At 39.7% G+C, this 24,166-nt stretch overlaps 1 protein-coding gene across 1 annotated transcript in view; it reads left to right on the top strand.

Moving 5' to 3' along the window:
- Positions 1–485: 485 nt before the first annotated feature.
- STK26 (serine/threonine kinase 26) overlaps positions 486–24,166 on the top strand; it is a 62,445-nt gene continuing 38,764 nt past the window's right edge. Inside the window, exons 1-2 of the mRNA XM_032620432.1 lie at positions 486–1,068; positions 1,171–1,321. Coding sequence (XP_032476323.1) covers positions 1,280–1,321 — 42 coding nt within the window. The 5' untranslated portion in view covers positions 486–1,068; positions 1,171–1,279. The remainder of the gene's footprint in view (positions 1,069–1,170; positions 1,322–24,166) is intronic.

The following is a 24,166-nucleotide window of genomic DNA, read 5'->3' on the forward strand; positions in this document are numbered from 1 at the left end:
TATTACATATTACAACCCCTTGTGGGTTCTCAAAGGTTCCTTCATAATGAGATGACCATAACTGCTATTATTATTATAGCGGTTGTTATTGTTAGGTTATTCTCAAAAGAGCCTGTCTCCCTGCTGGAGTGAAACTTCAAATGGGGTGGAGGCAGGGAGTTGCTAAAACCACTGCTGTGTATGCTGAGTTCAGTAATACGCCCATCTAATGACCCAAGCTCATTTCCCATGCCTCTATTTCCTCATTAATTTTTCTGCCGATGTACCATCTGTTTTCCAACTTCTCTCTCTCTTACATGTGCAGAACTTGTGATGAAGAGAAGCCCCAGTCTGGTCGCCCTCACCAAACCCCCCAACTGACAGCCCAAGAGATAGGTAGGGGTAGCCTCAGTTCTAAGTCACCTGAAGCCTGTCTGGGGGCGGGGAATCCGGAAAGAGGAGAGTGGTCACGGACCCGCCCAGTGGCCCGGCCCCAAGCTGGGGAAAGAGCAGGGGTCCACCGACTCGGCGGCTCTCTGCGTCCCCGCCCTCGACCAGATCGGGGAGTCAAGAAGGACTTCCAACACCCGCCAAGTTTCAACTCAAGACTTCTGAGAGGCCGCGTGTGCCCGAGCCCTTGCACGCCTGCCTGCAACGTGGCCGCGTCCGGGACGCCCTCGGACCCCGAGGGTCACCCGAACTCTTCCCTTCTCTCTCCAGGCCGAGCCGTGTTCCAGGCCCCCCTGTCCGCGGGTTCTCCTCTCCGTGGGCCGGGAAAGCCTCCCTCCTCTCGGGCTCCAACCACCCCAGCCGAGCCCCTTCCCTGCGCGGAGCCTTAGCTCTCCTGACACCGCCCGGCTGCAGGGCGGAGGCAGGGCCAGCGGCGGAACCGCCCCCAACCGCCTCCCCGGCCCGGCGAGCAGGCGGGTGGCTGGGGCGCCTCCACCTCCTCTTCCTAAAGCGGCGAGGAGCAGACGAGCGGCATCACTCGAGCCCAGGTCCCGGCCACCGCCACACACGGTGCCCAGCGTTCAGTAGGGGGAGCAGCAGCTGAGGCGGCTGCCACAGCGGCGGGCCGGCGCCAGAAAGGTAGACTGAGTCTCGGGGAGCCGCGCCGCGGACCGCCCACCTCCCGTCCCCGGGCCGCGCGCGCCACCCGCCCCGTAACCCCACTCGTATGTGTCCTTCCAGGCCCCGGTCGAAAAGCCTGGGAGGGCCGCCGACCTACCCCCGGAGGAGGAGCCAGTCGGAGCCCAAGGCGCCACCGCCGCCGAAGCCGCGCGGAGCTGCTTTCGCCTTCATGGCCCACTCACCGGTGGCGGTCCAAGTGCCCGGGATGCAGGTGAGGACGCCCGGGCCTCCCCCGCCGTCCACGTGACTGCCCGGGAGCCGGGGGCGCGCTCCGCGCTGGGCACGGGCGACGAGAGGCGGCCCAGGGCTTCCCCGAAGCCGGGCCGGGCGCTCCGGCCAGGTGACCCGGGAAGAGCGTTCTCAGTGTTTCCCGGCGTGTAAGCTAGGTGGTGCACTGCGCCGGCCGGGCGCGGAGGGACTGGGGGCGCGGCGAGGTGGGGATGCTGGGGGACGAGGGGGGGTGCACGAAATAGCCCGGAGCGAGACACCTGCGCCGGCTGAGCGTGGTACGGTTGGGGGTTGGAGGTGGGAGCACTTCACTTGGGAGAGATGGAGGTGTCTCGGAATTCGTGGGGTAAAACGCAAGTGGTGCTCCCCCCTCACACACACACACACACACACACACACACACACGACACAAGTTGGGGCGGAGCAAGGCAACGGGGTGTCGGTGGTGGCGGCTTTGAATTGGGCTCTTCCTGTATGCGTAGAGCAAAGAGCGAGGTGAGTTCTTTTCCCCTTTTGGTGCTGCTGCTTCAGGGCCAAGTTGTATCTCGCTCCCCCAACCTGGTCCAGCCCATAGGGTGGCGTGAGAAATGCAGGGTCCTAAGTTAGAGTAGCGGAGGTGATGACTCCCTCGCCCCGCCCCCTGCCTTTCCCACAGGAGGTCTGTTGCAATGCGGTTAAAGGAAGCTTTTTGTCCTGAACAAGGGACTACTTGCCTGGGACCCAACTTTTTATTCGACATCTTCCCAGCTCTCTCCCATTATATTTTCATTTTATTGAAGAAGAAATAAGCTATGGCCACACACTTTTTATGCTGTTATGTTTTTAAATCGGTGCATTTCAAGCTATCTACTAAATGTTATCCAAGTTTACTGACTTTTAAGCGTTCACATTTTTTTTTTTTTCCTTTGCTAGACAGTCTAAACAACCTAGTTATGAATAGGTCAGAGACTAGAAACACTTAAGCCTCATTACCTTCTAAAAATGTGAAAGCAAACTTTTTCTACGTTCAGAAAAAATGTTTAGAGTAGTAAACAGCTTATGTTTCTAGTAGAAATCAAAGTGCTATGGATTGGGGCCTCAGTTTACTAATTAATTAATGGAATTCATTTTTTTAAAAAAGCAGTTGGTTACATTTGATGCATGGTCACACAAAAAAAGGGATTTTTAAAATACTTTCCCCCAAAAGGACCGTTTGTGTCGGACATATATCTAACCTAGGACGCCTGTGTCTCCTAAGCACCAGGCCTTTTAGCTAAATATAGGGCAAGTCTGGGTTGAGTCCCAGGAAGTCGCTGTGTAGTTAATAAAAAAGAAAGGAAGAAAAAGGGAAATGAGAAATATTAGGGCCTTTTTATAGGTTGATCCATTCAAGCTTTACAAAATGCCTCAAACTTCCTTCTTCTCACGCCACCCCCCTCCTTCCCTCCCTCTTTCCCCCAGCCACTGCCCCTCACCCCATTCATTCAGTTCTGCCTTTGATTATATCAAGAGAATTAGTAATTTGCGTTACTAACTACAGTTTTGCTCTGTCTGATGTGGAAGAAAGTGCGAAATTTTTCCCACCGTGCTCTCCTTTCCATTCTGTGAAGAGTAGAACGTTACGGATGTGTAGTTTGTCTCTGAGGGTCTCGGTACTTCTCTCTCCATTGTGCACGCGCTGCCTGCGTGCGTGCGTCAGCAGATTGAGTGCCTCCCGTTCATCAAGTTTGTGATTCTGGGGAACTCTGTGTGCTGAGGAGAAAATGGTTTCTGGTCTTTATTTCATTTGTCTTGACTTTATTTGATTTATATGGTTTCTGGTCCTTATTTGATTTGTCTTTATTTGATTTATATGGTGTAGGAACTGCTTGCTGTTCAGTATTTATTATGGCTCCCTGCTTTGTTTCATTATCTGAGTTCCCTATCTCTTGAATTTTAAAATCTTAATTAAGGTGGTTTAGAATGTGAATCACATATTTTGAATGATAAATTCTGCTTTTCACTTTATGTCTGCCCAAAGTTGTGATTACTTTGTCTACCCTGATTTGGAGAGGGCAATCATCTCAATATTAGAAAAGAGGAGAGGAATATTTATTTGTCATTTTCTCTGTCTGAATGAAATGGTAAATTCTTAACTTCTTATTTCCATTTTCTTTGTATATGTGGTTCTTACGCACTTGGTGCAACACAAAAGTTTTCCACTTTTAAAATTGTGGAGTATCCTAAAAATAAATTTGATGGCATGCAGTGCGACTCTTGAGCCTAGACTACTTTGACTATTCTTTTGTTTAAAAATATTGCAGATGAGATGCAGAAATATATCACGAGCTTGTAGAATTCTCCTCGTGTTTTGTGAAAGAGGGGCAACTTTTAGACCTATAGAGTAGTAAGAAAATGTGAGTTAGCCATGTGTTCTTGAAATTCATGTATATTATTTCCACAAATCTGGGTGAAGTGGTCGACTGGCCTATTACTTTTTAACAGTTTATTTTAGGGAATTATGAAGATTGATGGAAAAAATGATTTTTCCAGAAATAAAAACAAATTTACTTTATCCACAGTGTTTTTCTCCCCCCTGAGGAGAGACGTGAAGTCGAGCTACCTGTTCTATCACTTAAGACTTCCAGCATTCCTGACTTTCAAACAAAGAAATTTCTGTTGCCACTAGTTTAAAATAGAAAAGAAACTTGGAGTGATGAAAGAAAACCCAGGATTTGGTCCAGTTCAAACCCTTCCTTGTGAATTAGTTATTCAGACTCATATTGTTAATATTTCTTAATATTGTGGTAATGAACTTTTTGCCATATTACACCAAATGTGGAGGGTATGAATTTTTGGGGTACTTAATTTGTGCTTACTTCTCTAGTATATAACTAATTTTCCATACCGGGAGCTAAACTCTTGAAAAATATTTAAAGCACAACTTAAAAAAATAAGCCAATAAACCTGTTTCTTTCCACTCAAATATTTACTCTTTAATGATTTAAAACATGTTTTTTCTTTGAAGTTCTCAGTTGTAAATCATACTTAAGTTTAAGATATTTCCCCTTAGAACCTGCATTAGTATTTATGAAGACAAGTGTTCTAAATTGGGTGTTAAATCTTTCATAAAATGTGGGTGGGAGAATAAGGTTAAATGTTGAATTAGAGTACTAAGTATTATTATGTTATGCTTTGTGTTATGCCTTTTGTGAAAGAATTTTTTAAACTTCCTGCTAAAGAATTTAAACATTAGTCTTCATGTATCTTTAAATATGATCAGGGTGGTACAGTTTGTAAATGGTAGTTATTTGAGATGTGAGATGGAAATGAAGTTTAAGGATTAATGAACACTTTATTGGAGACTTTTATCTAAGAGTTGGAAAACATTGCCTTGCATTGGTGAACCTAGTTACTGGGTTCTGGGAAGGATACAGAAGTATACTACATGATGTCTGCCCTTAAAGATCTTAAAATGTTGTTGGGGAGACAAATCTAGCACATGAAATATCAAATAATGCAAAATCTGTGATACTTTATAATAGAAGTTGCTGACTGGAAGAGTTGAAGGCTTGCCCCCAAAGGATTTTTAGGATCCATATTGGGGAGGGCATTTCCAAGCAGGGAAATACCCTGAGCAAGTGTGTGCGCGCACACGATCTTTGAGCGTGGGATAAAATCACTTGACCTATGATGAAGAATTACACTAGAGAAATAATAGGGGGTAAGATTGGAAAACTTGACTGCGTCCAGATTATGGTGGTTCTTGAATGCTAGGGAAGGGTTTTGGCCTTCAGACTAGCCACTAAACATTTCTAAGTAAGGGAGGCTCAACGAACAAAGTTGTATGTAGGAAGAGAAATCTTAAGATTGGTTGAATGGATGAGCTGGAGGATTGAGAGACTTGAGGCAGTTTGATCTACTGAGACTACTTCAACAAGGTATTCATATCTGTACAGATGTAATGGACCTTGCATTGACTGATTGCCTTCCCTATGCCTAGTACTATGAGGTAGAAAATATAATTACCAGACTTGTAATTAGCTAGTTACAGGAGGAAGAATCGAAGCCTTTGTGATGTTGAATATGGGCAACTGGGACAATTATGGTACATCCAAAAGAAATCGGAAAGTCAGGGAGAAGAGCCAGATCCAGTAGAACATTAATGATTTCTGTTCTAGGCTTGTGAAATTCGAGGTAACAGTGGGATGACAAAATAAAAATGTAGAGCTGTATGTCTATCATCTTGATTGTGGTGATGGTTTCAAAGGTGTATACATATGTCCAAACCCATCAAATCGTATACATTAAATATGTACAATTTTTTTGTATCTCAACATGCCTCAGTAAAGCTGTTTTTAAAAATGTCCAGCAAATACTTGAAGATATAGATCTGGAGCTCTGGTCATTCATCGGACATTTACTGAGCATTTACTATATGCCAGTTTCTTTACTTGAAACTGAAGGGTGGGAGCCACCAAGGAGGGAAAGGTCATAGTGCCAGAGAGCATGTGGAAGTGAGGGCACTTGTGAGGCAGGAAGCATAGGTGGAGGGTTGGCTTGTAAGAAAAGGAAGGGTGACTTAAGATGCATGGCGGGGGGGGGGGCTTCCCTGGTGGCGCAGTGGTTGAGAGCCCGCCTGCCGATGCAGGGGACACGGGTTCGTGCCCTGGTCCGGGAAGATCCCACATGCCGTGGAGCGGCTGGGCCCGTGAGCCATGGCCGCTGAGCCTGCGCACCCAGAGCAACGGGAGAGGCCACAACAGTGAGAGGCCCGCGTACCGCAAAAAAAAAAAAAAAAAAGCATGGAGGGATGAGAAAATGTGTCAGGATCGGGAAGGAGTTAACTGGGGTGAGGGAACTTCTTAATTTAACTCTCATCATGAAACCTAAATTGGAGAAAGAATTCAGTTTGGTGTCAGAATCTAGTATGTAGGCTTCTTACCTTCCTTTCACCTTCTGAAAGGACTGATCAGCTTTGCAATTTGAGGTGGAAAGAGGTAGAGAGCAATGCTTGCACTAATAGATAAAGCCAAACCATTGTCCTCGTTGGTGGGAAGCATATTCAGAGATGTTGAATATGCTAATGATAGTGGCAGAAGACCAGCTGAAACAGAATAATCAAAGACAACTGTGAGCTGGGAGAGTTGGAGGTAGTTGCAGGGTATGGGGTAAGCAGGCTGGGGGCTGAACGGAGAGTAAACAGGAATTGGGCATGGTAGGACATGTGCCTTGAACACTAATGAGGGTCTAAAAATGGCACATGAGGACAAATGTCCATCATGTACCTCCCTTGCTTGAGTTATAGAAAATGAGAGAATATAATTTAGCTGGTACCTAGGAACCATTGAACATTGTGATACTGTCTTTTTTTATTCTGCCTTTCATTTATTCAGTGACCTTGAGCAAATCATCTACAAAATGGGGAATAATAAAAGCTGCATTTCCTTTGCCTCAGTGAGGTGCTATTAGGATGAATTAGCTATCATCTGTGGAGTGTATTTTGAACTCCTTCATCAAAGGTGTTATGATGTATGTGGGCAGTTCATCCTACAGAACAATGCTAGGCTAATCACATGAAAACACTGTCATTATCCCCTCTCACTCCTGCTTGACAACCCATGTTTTTCTATTGAAATCCAGTCTCCCCACCCCCGCAAAACACCCACACACATACCACCACCACCAGACCCAAAGTCTCCTGCTCAGCTTTCCAGACTTTCTGTTATCTGGCTCCTCTCTACAGATCTGTACTTAGTTATTTCTACTCCCCAACAAGAAATCCCTTTTGTTCTACCATGCCAGTTGCAATTCAGCAATCACTGACTGGCCAAATCCTACCTGATTTTCAAGGTCTCCATCTTGCTTTCCCCATGAACTTTCTCTGAGTGTTCCAGGCTACAGAAATCACTCCCATTTCCAAGCACCTGTTATATCCCTTGTCAGTAGCAGACAGTCCAGTCCTTGATTTATATACTGCCTTAGATTTTCCCTAATTATATATGTTATACTTGTCTCCCAAACTAGGTTGTAAATTTCTTGAAAGCAGGGACCATGTATCTTACTTTTATTTATACCGTTAGGTATGAATTATATGTAAAAGTGTAGGCTAGTGAGTGCAGTACATATAGACTAGACTTTTCTGACTTTTTTCCATTCTGTTTCTGTAAATATATTGTGTAATGCTTGAATTCTTCTAGCTCATGAAGGCTAATTTATGTGTGTACAATGTAGAGATTTTATACTTAGTAAAATGATTTTAATGTATTACATGTAATAGGTCTAACAAAATATACTTGTAACTAATCAGCTGTCCACACACTGAAGCTCTCATTCTCATCTTGCAAGACCTTTGAGAGAAAAAGGAGCCCTCATTCCTTTCCTAGTAACTAGGGCTGATTTCAGACAAATTTATGGCTTTGGGAGAAATAACCTCTTGTTCCTTCCCTTTGTTCCCCCGTCCCCCAAATATACAAACAAATAAATAAAAGAAACTTCTTTACTTCTCTGTCTCAGCCGTCACATTAGAAAGAATCTGATACATTTCACTGATATTAAGGTGCTTTTGATTAATGGCTCACTATGTGACCTCTCCCACGGATGTTCACATGTTACAGGAAGTAATGCCTTTTAAAAAGAAATATAATAGTAGAATTTCAAACTGCTTGGTGATAATTTTTGAATGAATTGTATCTTTTGAAAGAGTCGTGGTTTTACTCATTTGTTGCTAGAAAGCAGAGTTAGGAGAACAAAAACTAACACTATTATTAGGTGTGATGCAACAAACTCCTTTTCATTTCTTGTAGTTAAGACCCAAAGAATTTCTACCACAGGTACATATAAAACAATGTCTCTGGAGGAATGCCATGAGGTAACTCATTTTTAAAAGAACAAAAATCAATAAAATATGCACAGCTAAAATTTTCACTCCATCATATGTACATTTCTCATTTGGTCATCTGCCACTTTAGACCAAGGTGTTATATGGTAGGGACCACAGAAAGCAAACATTTAAATAAGATATTAACTAATTCCTCTCAACAATCCTATGAAATAGGAAGAGTTCTCCAATAGGAAAATGACTTCAAATTTATATTTAAAAACAGAAGAGCATATTGCTGGCCAACTCTACCCATCATCCTCTTTGTTGTCCCTCCCCCAAATCCCATATATTTCAAGCAGATCTTCTGAAATGCACATTCAGAGAAACCAGGAAACCTAGTGCAGAGCAGATCCCATCCTTCTCCTCTATTCCTGCTTGTCTCTCCCCATTACCTCTCACCAGCATTTACCTTACTGGGGATAGAGCTATACTCTCCCTCAGCCTTTTCTGGACTTGTTCCAGCAGACTTCTGACAGCAGCCTGCTGGCCTTTCTTTTCCTTCATTTATCATACGATCATGGATTAGAATGATTCGTGTCCTAAAATATTGGATTAGCCATTGGTACGACAGCTTTGGATATTCTAGCAAAATATGAACAAAATTGTGGTTCATACTTCCTGGGGACTAGAGTAAACAAAACTATAGACAGCTTAGGTGTAAGAGTTAAAAATATTCTAATTCTCTTTTTTAAAATGTCCACTCTCCTCCTTTTTGATCAAGTACCTTCAAGAATGTGCTGCTGAGGAAATCCAAGGCATTGTGTTTTTATCTTTTTCTCATGAAAAATGTTTACAGAAAAAAACTTCTCAACCTTTCTTTAAGATCCTTGTAACAGAGATCGTGTGTTCGTAGTGGTATTTTTTCCCCTCTTCCCCTTTCACCTGTTTTATAAAAAAGTGAGGAAAAGAAATCTGTAAAACCCTATCAATTTAAAATGTAAAGGACTGAAAAAAGTAGGGTTCAAATCAACTATCATTGAATTTTTCAATTTGTTTATTACAGAACAATAGAGTGTCTAGCTGAAGAATAACAGTTGCTTTGAATTATAGAAATAGCTTCCCAGTATCAACTTAATGAAGTTTTTACTGGATTTGAAATCCATACCATACTAGATATGTTAGGGAATTTCTAAGCACGCTAGTGAATTACTCTACCAGATTTCAATAGTGCCTAGTAACACAATCCTAGGAGTGAATTTTTGGCAGGTGGAGTAAAGACTTCAAGGACATTTAGACGCATCCAGATTTTTCTTTGAAAATGCATTTTTGAGTTGCTCTGTTAGTGCCTTTTTATCTCCCTCCCCCGGCTTTCCATTAAGCCATTGGCTTTGGGACATATCACTTTACAGTATGTTATATTAAGCTAGGATTTAACTGCTTGCTGCAGTATAGTATAAATAACATAGCAGTGGGTGATAGGGAAGGGATGGGCAACGTAGATAATCAAGTGGGACATAAGTTGTTATTAATGCAAGAAAATTTGGGGCAGCTGAGCCAGTAGAAACCATAAAGTCATAATTTCTTCCCAGAGCTAGGTTCATCATTATTGTTGCCCCCTAGAGCTGGGAAAGTTTCTGGCCTCCCTGGTCTCAATTTCCTGCTGCCTGCCTTAACTTTAAGTAGAAGCATAAAAGAAACCAATCAGCAAAGCATGCACACATGCTACTAAGTATAGGGATAGAAAATAGAACTTTGACCTCTTGTGGTTAAGGAGACTACAGTCAGTGTGTCTAGCAGCCTCAGGGAAAGAAGCATATTTCAAACGTATGCTTTTTAAGTGCTACCGACCCCATGGGAAGAACAGTTAGCAAGCTCATTAATTAGGGTCCTGTTTGCTTCTCTAGTTTTATTTCAAATCCTTTGTTTGAACTTTGCTCTGAGCCTTCCTATGTGCCTGTCAGTTAATGGTAATATATTAGACTTTCCCAAGTTGGACGCTGGTGATCCAGGTTTAATGTCTTTACACGCTTAGTCTTCATGAAACAACTGGGTGTGATTTAAGCTAGAAAATTATTAGCAGCAAAGTTTGGAAGACCCACATTGTGTAGGACATAGTGCTTGATACCTATCTTTGAGATACAAAAAGTATAAAGGAGTCCCTGACCTCAAGAAGTTTATACTGAAACTGAAGAGATTAGACATCTACACATTTAGGCATCTAACAATGCAGAGCAATAGTAATGAATCCCAAATGTGATAGAAACTGACATAGTAGCATTCCAAGGAACATCAGACTAAGGAAGGGAATTATCATTTATAGAATGCCTTTATGCTAGGCACTTGTGCTTTTGTCACTGCACTACCTTGCTTCTGGGCAGGGCATCCCTGAACAGACCCTTAAAGGAGAGTGGGAGACAGGCAGGAGAAAAGGCATAAAGGGACACACACAAGGTTCCTTCCATAACAGAGGTGTGAGGTAGGTGCTTGTTGCCATGAACTACGTTAGGACCAAATTATGAAAGGCCTTGAATGCCAGACTGAGACAGTTATTTTTAACTCAGTCTACAGCAAGTTGTTGTTGTTTTTGTTGTTGTTTTTTAATCAAGAAAGTGAACTGATGAAAGCAATGGCTCGTTGTCTGTTTTTGGAAGATTACATTAGGCTTCCAAACTAACAGGCTGGGTTGGAGAGGGAAAGGCTAGATATAATAAGTGGATGTTGTAATAGCCCCCGCTTTAGCTGTTAAGGGTGTGATCTAGGGCAGTGATGGTCAAGCTTGAGCATGTATCAGAACCACCTGGAGGGTTTTTTAAAACACAGATTGCCAGGCCTCATCTCCAGAGTTTCTTTTTTTCTTTTCCTTTTTTTCTTTAAACATCTTTATTGGAGTATAATTGCTTCACAATGTTGTGTCAGTTTCTGCTGTATAACAAAGTGAATCAGCTATACATATACATATATCCCCATATTTCCTCCCTCTTGTGTCTCCCTCCCACCCTCCCTATCCCACTCCCCTAGGTGGTCACAAAGCACCGAGCTGATCTCCCTGTGCTGTGCAGCTGCTTCCCACTAACTGTCTATTTTACGTTTGGTAGTGTATGTATGTCCATGCCACTCTCTCACTTCGTCCCATCTAACCCTTCCCCCTCCCCATGTCCTCAAGTCCATTCTCTACGTCTGCATCTTTATTCCTGTCCTGCCTCTAGGTTCATCAGAACCTTTTTTTTTCTTTTAGACTTCATGTATATGTGTTAGCATACGGTATTTGTTTTTCTCTTTCTGACTTACTTCACTCTGTATGACAGACTCTAGGTCCATCCATCTTACTACAAATAACTCAGTTTTGTTTCTTTTTATGGCTGAGTAATATTCCATTGTATATATGTGCCACATCTTCTTTATCCATTCATCTGTCGATGGACATTTAGGTTGCCTCCAGAGTTTCTGATTCAAGTAGGTCTGCAGTGTCCGTGAATTTGCATTTCTAATGAGTTCCCAGCTGCTCCGTTGATCTGGGGACCACTCTGAGCACCATGTAAGGAAGACTTGACAGACCTTGGTGACTAATTGGATATGGGAAGGGCAAGAACATGATGGGAGAGTAAAGACTCAAAGATATTGTCGAGTTTGGGAGAAAATGGGTTTATTTTTAAAACTTGAATTTGAAGCACTGGCCACACAACCAAGCAGAAGCAATTAGTAACAGGTTTGTTCAGGAGTGAAGATGGAGATGGGAGGTCCTACATGGAGAGACATAGTAGATGAAATTGTGAGAAATCAAAATAACATGATTTTCAGTCATCCTTCCAAGAAGCTGAACTCAATTTTGTATTAAGTTTTGTAGCTTCCAAAATCTCGCCGTCACCCACCACTTCTGTGCTCCTTGATCCAGGTAGGTTTGACAGCTCAGTAAATGCTCTTCAAATGCAAACACTTTTATTAAGAACATGAAATCTATTTATGCTTATACTTGTGAAAATGCAGTTTGACTAAAGTGAAATAAAATGCCAATTTCCTAAATGCCAGTAAGTGGCACCATTTACCCCAAAGATAGACATTTTAAAGACTTTTTCCAATTTTGATACATCTCATCAATTTTGTTGTACAGAATCCCTTTCCCTCACTCTGTATTCCCGCCTCCCAACAAAACCCGGATGTAATAACTCTGAGCTGCTATTATGTCAAAAATACCCATTCAAAGTTATCATATTCCAAAGCCACCTTGTGTTTACATATGGAAATTCTTGGAGGGGAGAGGACGTTACTTCTGAATCATTAAGGAAATATCAAACCACTTCCTAAATGGCCTTTCTGACTCCAGCTTCTGCTCTCTAAAATATTCTCTATACCTGTCAGATTAATATATTACCATTTGCCAACAGGTGCCGTGTAGGAAAGCTCAGAGCTCAGTTTAAACAAAGGATTAGAACTGAAAATAAGAGAAACAAATGGGCCTACTTAATGAGTTTGCCAACACCAAACAATGTGAGCAAACTTGATTCCCCACTTCATTCACCAGCCTTGGACCTAAGTCACTTTTCAATTTCTAAAATGAACACACAGCTAACAAAACCGAAATTATCCTTCAGAATCGAAGATGTGCCACCAGTGAGGTTGTTCAAAAACGTGTAGAAATGTACCTCTAAACACATTTTAGGTGATGTTTAATTGCCATTAAAATAAGTTCCTTGAGTACCTAGGGGACTTTCTCCCCCTTTAGGCAATACAATTTGTTTGGGTGTAAAATTCTGATATGTTTACCTTATACCTCTCACCTCTTTTTTTTTTTTTTTTTTTTTTGCGTATGTGGGCCTCTCACTGTTGTGGCCTCTCCCGCTGCGGAGCACAGGCTCCGGATGCACAGGCTCAGCGGCCATGGCCCACGGGCCCAGCCGCTCCGCGGCATGTGGGATCTTCCCGGACTGGGACACGAACCCACGTCCCCTGCATCGGCAGGTGGACTCTCAACCACTGCGCCACCAGGGAAGCCTCCCTCTCACCTCTTTTGGGGTAGCTATCTCTTTTCCAGGATACTTAATTACTTTTGTGACCCATTTTTCGTTATTTTGGATGGTAAATTAAGTTTTCATTGGGGAAAATTGATGGGGGCTGTGTGTATATGCACATGAAATGTATATTGTACATGAAGTATATTTTGTGTTTGAAAACACTGTTGATCTATTCAAGAAAATGAGGCTCAACATTGGCCAGTAGAGTTTTTAGTCAGCTGTACCAAATTTAGACATAACTATTTTAAAAAGTAGAAAAGTGCATTGTCAAAATAAAAATGGGTAAAAGATAGGATGAAGCAGGAAATGATGATTTGGTAATGTCATTTAAGAAGGTCTGCATATAAAAGGAATTCAGTAAAATTGATGTAAAAATTATGTACTCAGTAAAAATTATGGTATCCATGGATTTGCTAAATATTTTTATTATATAGTAAATATATAGAGTTCTTTACCACCTTTAAAAAGATTTATAAAAATCTTTAAATATGTATTTATAAAAGGTAAATACATATGCATATATGTACCTATGACTAAATACATAACAGTGTTATCAGGATTTTACACGTTGCAGTTTTATCATCACTAGTTCCTTTTTCTGTCTTTAATATTTAAACTATTACTATCCTTAAAGGAATTGGACTCACAGCAGTCTATTCCATACAGTAAACAGGTCATGGAAAACAACTTTTAATGAAATTCAGTACCAGTGTTAAGCTGTTTTAGTGAATTAGAATTGGATTGAACATTACGTAGGATTATATTAAGATTCTCAATTCTCTGCTTAATTTCTCCCATAGAATAGTCTTACAGAGAATCATTGCATCAAAGGAACTGCTTTTGATAGATATAAATCTGTTTACCTATTAGTAAAATCAGAGGCATATGAGTAGTATACAAATGACTTCTGGTTAACAGAAACTTGTGATCATTGTCTAAACTCTTATTTTGAAGCTAAAATTGTTATAGGTACTTTACACTAGATTCTAAGGTGGTAGGGAATGGAGGGGGTTAGGGCATTGGATTCTGTTTTAGTGGCAAACAAAATCTCATACAGGAGAGCTGCTTTTTTTTTAACTATTTATCTCTTCATGAAAAATGGTGACTGTCACTGAAAGATCTTTTTTTACTCTGTCACAGGCTTCCCAAAGGGTACATAAAATGAAAACGTGGGATTTAACAGGTTAAATAGTGAATCAGGTTTTAGCATAGGTGACACCTCCATCGTCGTCTTTTCGGACTGTGATTTCTGGTAATAGCAAGTGAAAAAAAACTATCACCGCTGTTGCTATGGCTCTTCTATGTGCTGAGGTTCAGACATCGTTTTGGAGGCTGCAGTGTAAACCGTGCTTTGGGAAGGTAGAATTTCATAATACCACAGGATTTCTGCTGCTCATGAGCAGACAGAAAATGTAGGTGAGGGAAAAGGTGTTGGACACTGGAAGAAGAGAAAGACAGTATTTCCTAGGAAGGGAAAAAGTAGTCTTTTGCTTTAAAGATTGAGAATTCTCTCTATATTTTTTAGAATGGGAAATTTCTCTACTTTCTGCAGAGAGGAGAAAAAGCTAACAGAAAAGGAAATTGGGGAGGTAATAGTAATTCATTTCTTTCTTGTTGCTTATGACTTCTGTGATAAAAGTTACATTTACGTAATCGACTTGTTATGGCAAGAAAATGTAAAGAGTCTTTTGTGGTTGGGAGAAAGCTTGTGAAAGATCAGGGGGAAGAGCTGACATCATAGGGATGGTGATTTCAGCTGCTTTTCTGTTTACGATGTGCAATTTTGGTGGCGTGTGTACTGCACCAATAAATTGTTTCTAGACACTTGGAGTCATTTTGGGTGGCCTTTTTTTCCCTCTGTAGGCAAAATGAATACTTTTCATTAACAAGGAAAAGTGCCAGATTATCACTGGATTATATCTGACTAATTTGGACTGTTATTTGGGGATGGGGAAGGGGAGGCTAAAGAGAAGAAATCTTTCTTCCAAATGACTGGAATTAATATGATTGTTACTTTTCCAGTAGGTTCTGGCCTTAAAATTCTCCCTCAGGGAATGATTAAAACAGTTTCTTGGAGCATTTCAAGGCTGTGTAGCATCTCAGATTTACTTTTAAATAAGTTTGCTTAATCACACTTTTTAGCACCACTTGATTTATGTCTTGGCTGGGAGAAGAATTCTAGAGAAGTTTGTAGTCCAATTATTTTTTTCTAAGAAGACTTATGGATACCAAATACTATATTATTCTATTGTTGGCTTTTAACTTTCCAATAGTTTAAAAGGTATAAATGTCTTCATACTTGGAAAAAAACAACAACAACATTGTATTTTGCCCAGGGATTGCAGCCCCCTCCCCACTTTCCAGGATAGAGACAGCTTTCTCCCATTGTCCATCCACGTGCCTGGGTTTTTGGGGAGAGTCAATCTGTATAACCCAAAGCAATTTAATTTGATTACTCTTGTGTGTTATTCTTTAATGGCAGTGTGTCGTGCAGTCATAGTGTAAGTATGATCCTGATTGAAAGATAAAGCACAGTTTTAGATGATTTTTTAAAAACCCCTTTAACTCAAAAGATGATCCATATATTGTAAAAGAATATTCTTATTTAATATGGCCGAGTGATTCCAAAGTTTGAGAATTTAATTCTTTTTTCCTAGTAGGACACTAAATTGTCTTCTCCTAATTACTAGAATGAAGAATGTAGTGTATTCTCTTCCTTTATACTGTGAAATAATGCCTGCACACATCTCCTCAAATGTAAAACTGTGAGCTTTGGGGATTCTGCTCAGGAGTCTGGACCTAGGCTATTATTTATAAAAGATAAGAGATCATGTATTCATTCCAAGCAAATTTTGAATTGGATGTAATTAATTTTCTCCTGAGGCAATTAATGTGTAATTACTTTTCTACTATGTGTAATTAATTTTCTACTAAGAGGTAGTAAGGCTGTAATGTTTGGCTTATGTTTTGTACAAAAGGAAGTTTCCTTGAAATTTTGCATTTTCCCCTCTCCCTTGTAAATATTTTTGAGTGCCTGTATTTTTTAAAAATAATAATGATCACCTTCTTCCAGTAGTGTTTTTGGAGCTTTGTTAATCTAATGCAGCCTTTCTCAATTGCAATTGTCATTCTGCACCACAAAACAGAGACAATGGTATGAGTTAATGTTTTCTCAATTCTCCCAAGAAGGACACAACTAAAACCATTCTAGATGCACTAGAGAGGAGTTTATTTATTACACACAGTAGATTCCTTAGAGCAGCAGTTGGCAAACTATAGTCAAGGGCCAAATCCTGCCTGCAGTCTGTGTGTAGCCTGAAAGCTAAAAAAATTTTTTTTTTTACATTTTAAAGAGTTGTTAAAAAAGAATATATGACAGAGACCAGAGACTGTTACCTGGCCCACAAAGCCTTTAAGACATTGACTACGTGGCCCTTTACAGAAAAAGTTTGCCAAGCCCCTGTCTTAGGGCATGGAACCTCATTGAGAATTGCTGATCTAAAAAAAGGAAGCATTATATAGTATTTCCTCTGGGATTAGGTATACAGTAAGATAATAGGAAAGTTTCTCTTTTTGAGGTAACTGACTTGTATATTGGTCCCATTATTGTAATGCTTAATTCAAGGAAAGACTCCAGATCATAGTTAATAGGGAAATACATTTTTATTTGTTTTCTAGACAAAATATTTAACGGTTGAGTGATATAGAAAGTTCTGTTGGTAACAGAAAATGAACGATAAATTATGTGTATGTATATACAAATATATTTTAATATTTTTCTTAGTTTCTATAGCAAAAAAATAAAAGTGACTGAATTTTATAGGACTATGAGGGAAGACATTGAGTGCTTTTATCACTATTTTAAATTAAGGAGCTATATCTATTAGAGAAGGAAAGTGAATAGAGAGAATTAGGCATCAGATATAATCACATTTGTTTCCTCCTTGTACTGAATAAGTGTCTTCACCCTACAATTAGCATCTCAGGTACCTTGTCAGCAGTAAGGAGAATAGTACTTAATCAAAACTGCATTAAAATTATCAGATCATAGCATATGAAGTAATTAGCCTCTACCAAATGCCACTTAACTACTTGATTTAGTAGGAGAGGTGCCATCAGCCATAAAACATATATTGGTCAATCACAAAATTATCAAGGGAGAAAAAGACCAGCAGGCATTATTTGTAATTTGCTGCTGATTTCCTTTATCTCCATATTTAGTTAATCATGAAGTTCTAGCAGTGCTTTTTTCTTGGGAAATGTCAGACATCATCCCTTCTTTTATCATGCCATTCTGGCCTCTGTCACTAAATACACTTGGAAAGTTGTGCTGACAACTTTCCAAGGCAATGTGCAGAAATAATGAAATTACCTGAAACACAGACTTTATTTTTTCACTCATCTGCTAAAAGCTTTCAGTGGCTCCCTACTAACCTGATCAGAAATTCCTAGGATGGATGAGTCAAGTGAGGCTTCTGAGATGGTCAGGAAAGGCATCACTGGATGGCTGAGCTGGCTTTAAGACTGGGTGGGAAGAAGGGAAAGAAAGGAAGGGAATGAAATTAGGCAAGACAAGGAAAGACAAATGGACGTCTAAGGTTGTGTTTTTCAAAATCTTCTGTGGGTCCTTTTGGGGAGGGCCATAAAGATTTGTTTGGTGAATGGTACTTTATCTCTGGTTAGGGCTGTAAAATGATAGGGTACCAGTCAGCTCAAGTTGTAGATCACAGATCTTTTTGGGTAGCATACTGTTCAAAGCATTCTAATTACTTTGAATTGCTCATCAAGATGATTTTCGCTATGGCAGTTCGCAAACTAATTAAGGAACTTTGCCATTTGTCTGCATCCTGAGGTTACTTGTTTGTCATTGCCCCCCCCCATCCCCAGCTAGAAATCACTCATTATAAAATCAAAACCGCCAAGTATTTTATAAAGATCACTTCCAGTTCTAAAATCCTATGGTCCTTTAAAGTTTCTAAACAGATTGTATAGCATATTTTTTGGAGGACAAAATCAGATTTTGTACATGTATTCAAATTTGGTACTGGATGTTGATTATCCTTATTGGAGAATTACAGTTTCGTTAAGTTGATTGCAAAGTGAACAGGACCATCTATTCCAACTACTAAAATATATTACCTTAGCCATGGTTTTATGGAGAATATGTAAACAGCCTTATGTTTATAATGGTATTTCTTAAAAATTAAAAAATTCAACTCATATTAGTAGGTATCTCATAATTTCAGTAGCATTTTCCCCTTTATTTGAAAATTTAGTTTTCTAATATTGTGCTTTGGTGACATGAATAGATTTCAGCAATGTCAGCACAGATCAATGGGGATTAAAAACTGATGAATCTGTACCTTTAGGGATAGGGATTAGAACATTCACAAATGTTATTGACAGTGGGGTGTAGGGTAGGATGGAGATGGGTTTGAGAAACAGTTACACATACACATCCCACTTTACTTCGTTTCTGAGTGCATTCCTATTTATTAATGCACTGCTCCAATTCTTTTAAAGAAGTAGATAGGTCATAAAAAATAATAAACATTATTCTTTTAGCCATGCACCCATACACACACATAAACACACATTGTGATGATATTTTTCACTTTGGGGAAATGAAAAGTGGGAAATGGATTGTTGAGAAATTAGGGAACATTCTTTCAGAGCATTCTATAATCTCTCTGCTCCATTCTTAGGGCTGGCCAAGATTAAAATTTTTGCTATTGACACATCATGCCATCGGTATCATTTTCTTGGGATCAAAGAATGTTAAAGCCAGCAGGACCCAAGAGATAAATTTCCTTAGTCCTAAGATTCCATTGGGTAACTCCTTGCAAATACTATTTGATTAAATTCGTTCAAAGTATAGATTTGATTAAAGAGGGAAATGTTGGAAGGAAATTATACTGCAACGACTTTCTCATGAAGAATGAAAAGGTAAGTCTATGTAAAATTCCACTTTTTCAGTGTTAATTTTCTAAAAGAACTCATGGTGTTAATAATTTAGTGCTGTGCTTACAAGTTTCAAACCTATTGATTTTAATTGGAGTTCCACATCGAGAAGGAAGATAGACAGTGAGCAAATCAATTTTGTTTTAATTCAATGCATTTTAATAAGTGTGCTGAAGATTCATTATAACATTATCCATGATAGTTTGATATTTGCTATAAGGGGCCTCTGCCTTAGATTCTATCCAAAGGTGTTTATTTCTGAAAGTGCTAGAATGACATCCTTTAATTTTGCCTCTAGTATGGATAGCATAAAATGAGGCTCTCAGTGTCCATCATGTTAAAGTGCCCTGTGTGGGTTTGATTAAATAATGGCCTGTTTTATCATTTATATATTAGCAGAATCTTTGTCTTCCTCTCATTGTATAGCCTTGTCTTCCTTTCCAAATGAGTATTTTATAGTTAGAGCTTGTTATCAATCCCAAGCCATATTTATACAATATCCTGTCTAGTCAGTAATAATCCCTTTAACTTTAACCTTAATGTTTATGGTTAAACCTGATCCTTGATTGAATTGTGCATTTCTATATGTGTTCAGCCCAACTAAATAAAAAGAAATGTTTGGCAGAGTGATACATAGACTGTAGCTCTTTGAGGCCTCTAATCTTTGCATTAATGTATGACATCATGCGAGACTCTCTAGGACATACAGTAGTCATGTGGCTCTGTTTAATAGTGATTACAGATGTGCTTCCAGAATCAGATTTCCATATGCCACTGAGGTGCATCCTTGTGTGTATGGTTCCTACCAACTCTCCTTAGAGTATAGCTCCATATTATTTCAAGAATTGCTGTTTTTCGTAAAATAGGTAGCTAGTGGGAAGCAGCTGCATAGCACAGGGAGATCAGCTCGGTGCTTTGTGACCACCTGGATGGGTGGGATAGGGAGGGTGGGAGGGAGGGAGATGCAAGAGGGAGGAGAGTGGGAACATATGTATATGTATAACTGATTCACTTTGTTATAAAGCAGAAACTAACACACCATTGTAAAGCAATTATACTCCAATAAAGATGTAAAAAAAAAAAAAAAAGAATTGCTGTTTTGCAACCCAAAGAGCTCCCCAGTAGAAAGGAAAAAACTCAAAGTTGTCACTTTGGAAAGTTTTATTATGTCAATCACATGTGAGAGTAGAGATTGACTTAGAATCTCATAACTATTTTAACATCCTTCAGTTTATTGAATGTAATCTTCCTTGTACTGAAAGTCAATTCAAATTGCAAATGGAAGGATAACCTCATGCCAAAGATTTCATCTTAGGAGGGCCCCCAGGTAAGCACCCTAAAAACATTCAAGAGCCACAATATACGAAGTACTGTACTGGGTGCTGTGAGGGTACCTGGTGCTTAGTGAGATAGAGCCCCAACCTCAATGAGCTTACTCATTAGAAAATAGCAATAGAAAAGTCATGGCAATGAAAGAGAATGCAAAAATAATGAAATGCGTGCTGTAATGGAGGCTCAAGCAAAGGGCTGTGGGAGGGCAGAGGGTGAAACAATTGAATTTGTTTGGGTGATCAGGTTCCCCTGGGGAGTTCGGAAGGTGGTTTTTTGTTTGTTTGTTTTAATTAGAGATGCGGATTTCCAGAGGAGAAGTAGGGTGTTGTTGACTGCGAAAATGGCATGGCCTAAAGGCTCAAACATAAGAAAGTAGAATTGTACCCCAATGGAACATTGCATTTGTTTGTATGTCTAAGCTACTACTTACTGAAGCATTGGGTTTGAGATATGGTAAGATATCCCTGAAATTTTCCCTTTGGTCCTTTAGTTTTGTTGGATGTTCTAGTTCTGTATATGGGCAAATATAACTGCATTAGTTTCTGCATGCCACTTTACTTTCTGAATGAATTTACAATTAAAAGAAGAGGAAGACGAATATAACCTTAGGTCCTGTATGAGCTGAACTCCTGGCTCCCCTTGTCTTCCTTGGAGCAGTCACTCATGTATAATGGGCCATGGCCAGTGTGAGGGGCCAGAGGTCAGTCTGGATTGTAGTTCACTCTGCTACTCTTTATCCATCCATCATCCTTGGCTTCTGAGCCTGCTTCATTATAGTATCAGAGAGTTGGAACTTGAATGCAGCCTACTCTAATTCTGAATTTCTTACTGGAACAATGGGATAGTATATACTTTTCATTTGAGCCATTGTATACCACTGTAGAGTTGGCCATGTGGCCAATGCCAGTTCATTCCTTACCTTAATGATTGCTTCAGAACTAGAGTTGGCAACTGCTAGTGATAGAAGGAGGGGAACAAAGGGATTTGGCTTCTAATGCTTCACTAATTCACAGTGTTAGAACAGTGAGGGACTTAACAGTTCCCTGAGCCCACCTCTCTCCCTCATTATACAGATGGTGAAGCCGACATTTAATCGCTGATTTCGTGTAATTTCTGGGATAAGCAAAATTATGCCAATTTTGCCTGACCTCTCTGCTGTTTACCTCTGTAATACTTATAAGAAACCAGATCTCCTTTTTTCCTTTGGAATGGCTGTGAGGTCAGAGAGAAATGAGCTAAATGATGCAATGGAATCTGCGTCCAGCATTTATTGTGATGATAGCCTTGACTTTTGGTTATTGAAAGAAGAATGTGATTGTTTGCAGGATGTTTCCTTCCCTTTACCTATGGATATAAGGGTTTAAGGGAACTTCAGCTCCCAGAGAGTTAGTCAAAAAGACAAAATTAGTTATTTCCTTTAATTTAAGAGGTCTTAGATCCAAAGGTGATTTACCTGGCTGAACAAAATAATCTGACATTTCTACTCTCAATTAAAATACTAGGAATTTAAAGATCTGGGAAATGGAGCTAATAAAAGTGCTGCCTGTTATGACTTTGTTTCTTGCTTGAGGATTTCTAAGATGGAGGAAGCTATAATTAAATTTCTTCTCAGTCTTTCTGTAGTTCAGCTTTGTTGAGAAAAATGTGGCATGTGGTAAAGTGACAATAGAATCAAAGAAGTGTTTCATTCTTCTTTACCGGATTGTACATTGGACTGTCCTGCAAACTTATGTAAAGAATTGCATTCTTCACATCCCAGAATGTGTCCTGCTTACTTCATTGTTCTTTTCCTCTGATCTGAGGTTGGGTAAAAAGAAGAATGCAACTTAGGGGGCAGAGGAAGCTCTTCTCTTATCCTCTCTTGAGTAGGAGGAATTAAGATGAAGGAATATTATCAATTTTTCTTTTGTTCTTAAAGATGAAGTAGACTCAGAATTATTAATCAGGTGAAACTCTTCGAGCAGCTATGTCAAAATCTTTTGTAATAATTTCAACAGAGTTATCCTTTACTAAAATATTTGCATTCTGAGTATTTTTGCTAATGAGGTGCATTTACAAACAGGAATAATAGGGCTTCCCTGGTGGCGCAGTGGTTAAGAATCAGCCTGCCAATGCAGGAAACATGGGTTTGAGCCCCGGTCTGGGAAGATCCCACATGCTGCGGAGCAACTAAGCCCATGCGCCACAACTACTGAGCCTGTGCTCTGGAGCCCATGAGCCACAACGACTGAAGCCCGCATGCCTAGAGCCCATGCTCCGCAACCAGAGAAGCCACTGCAATGAGAAGCCCACGCACCACAACAAAGAGTAGCCCCCCTCGCCTCAACTAGAGAGAAAGCCTGTGCACAGCAACGAAGACCCAACACAGGCAAAAATAAATAAATTAAAAAACCCCAAAAAACAGGAATAATAAAGGAAAGATGAAAAAGTACTTATAAATTTAATTTTATTTTTGCCTTATGAACACATTTTTCTTGTTGCTGTGCACAGTATTGCTGAAAGTTTAAATTGTTGACTTTATGCTTTCCTATTACAACCAGGGCTGCCTTGTTGCTGCCTCATCCATCTTTAAACTGCCTTTTAAGTGGGTGAGTAAAGACAAGGACTCAACTGTGAGTTTAGAAAATGCTGTCTGAAGACCACAAGGAAGCCCAGGGCTGTTTTAACTATATCTCTGACTACATTTCATTTATGTCATTATGTACATAAAATCAAATAATTTGACTTCTACTTTATGTTGCAAAAGCAAGTTATAATTACCTTTGAGAGATGTGGGTATTCAATAAGAATAGGTTAACTAGGAACATTTTCTTTATACAAGTATTTTGAACTCTCACAGACATGGAAATACAAACTCAAACAACTGACCACCTCAAGAGATTTGACTTTAAGCTCAATTCTTCTGTTTAATTTGAAACACATACAGACATAATTAATTTTGATCTTAGTTCTTATTCTGTTATATGCAAAATGTAGTGAAGCTAAATATTTTACTTCATAAATATAAATCACAGAGGTCTCTTAAGATTTCCATAAAATTTCATCAGATACTTGTAATATGAACCTGAGGTAAGGTAGAGGAATACTCTGCTAACATCACATTCTTCAAAAATTTAGAAAAAATTGTGAGGAGTTTGCTTTATGCTTCTCATTATTAAAGTAATCTGAGTATTCACATGGTCATTTGAACAATTCTATGCCTATATAAAACCTAGCACAAAAGTATTGTCTTTATTCTTGGATAATTTCATCAGTTTGAGGGTCTTTCTTCTGAACAGAACTGAAAACCTTAGTGTTAATGGTTACTGAAGTCTACAATAAATCACTGATAAAGCTGGAATTGGAGCTGTTGGCTTCCGGACATTGGGTCCTATGGGAATCATGGTATAGAATACCGTTGCTACCTTGCCTCCCACACTTTAGAGGCTACCCCAATCCAGTCTAGTTATTGACATGGAAAAATGGTCCAAGTATAGTAACCTTGTCAGAAAGTCAAGATTACATACTGTAAGACTCTAATATGAACTGTTTGGTAATTGTGCATATATACAGGGATCAGTCAGTTGCATAGTCGTTCAAAACTTATAAGAAATCGTATTCAAAGAATAGGAAAGTCCTATTTTAAATTTTTTCGAATTCTTCTAAGTTTAAATTTTTTTCAAATTCTTTTTTTTTCAATTTCTTTAAGTGTAGGGATATTAGTATGTAGACATTGGATAGTTGTGTGATCTGTTCATGATGGAAA

This window comes from Phocoena sinus, chromosome X (genome assembly GCF_008692025.1).
Source record: "Phocoena sinus isolate mPhoSin1 chromosome X, mPhoSin1.pri, whole genome shotgun sequence".
NCBI lineage: Eukaryota > Metazoa > Chordata > Mammalia > Artiodactyla > Phocoenidae > Phocoena > Phocoena sinus.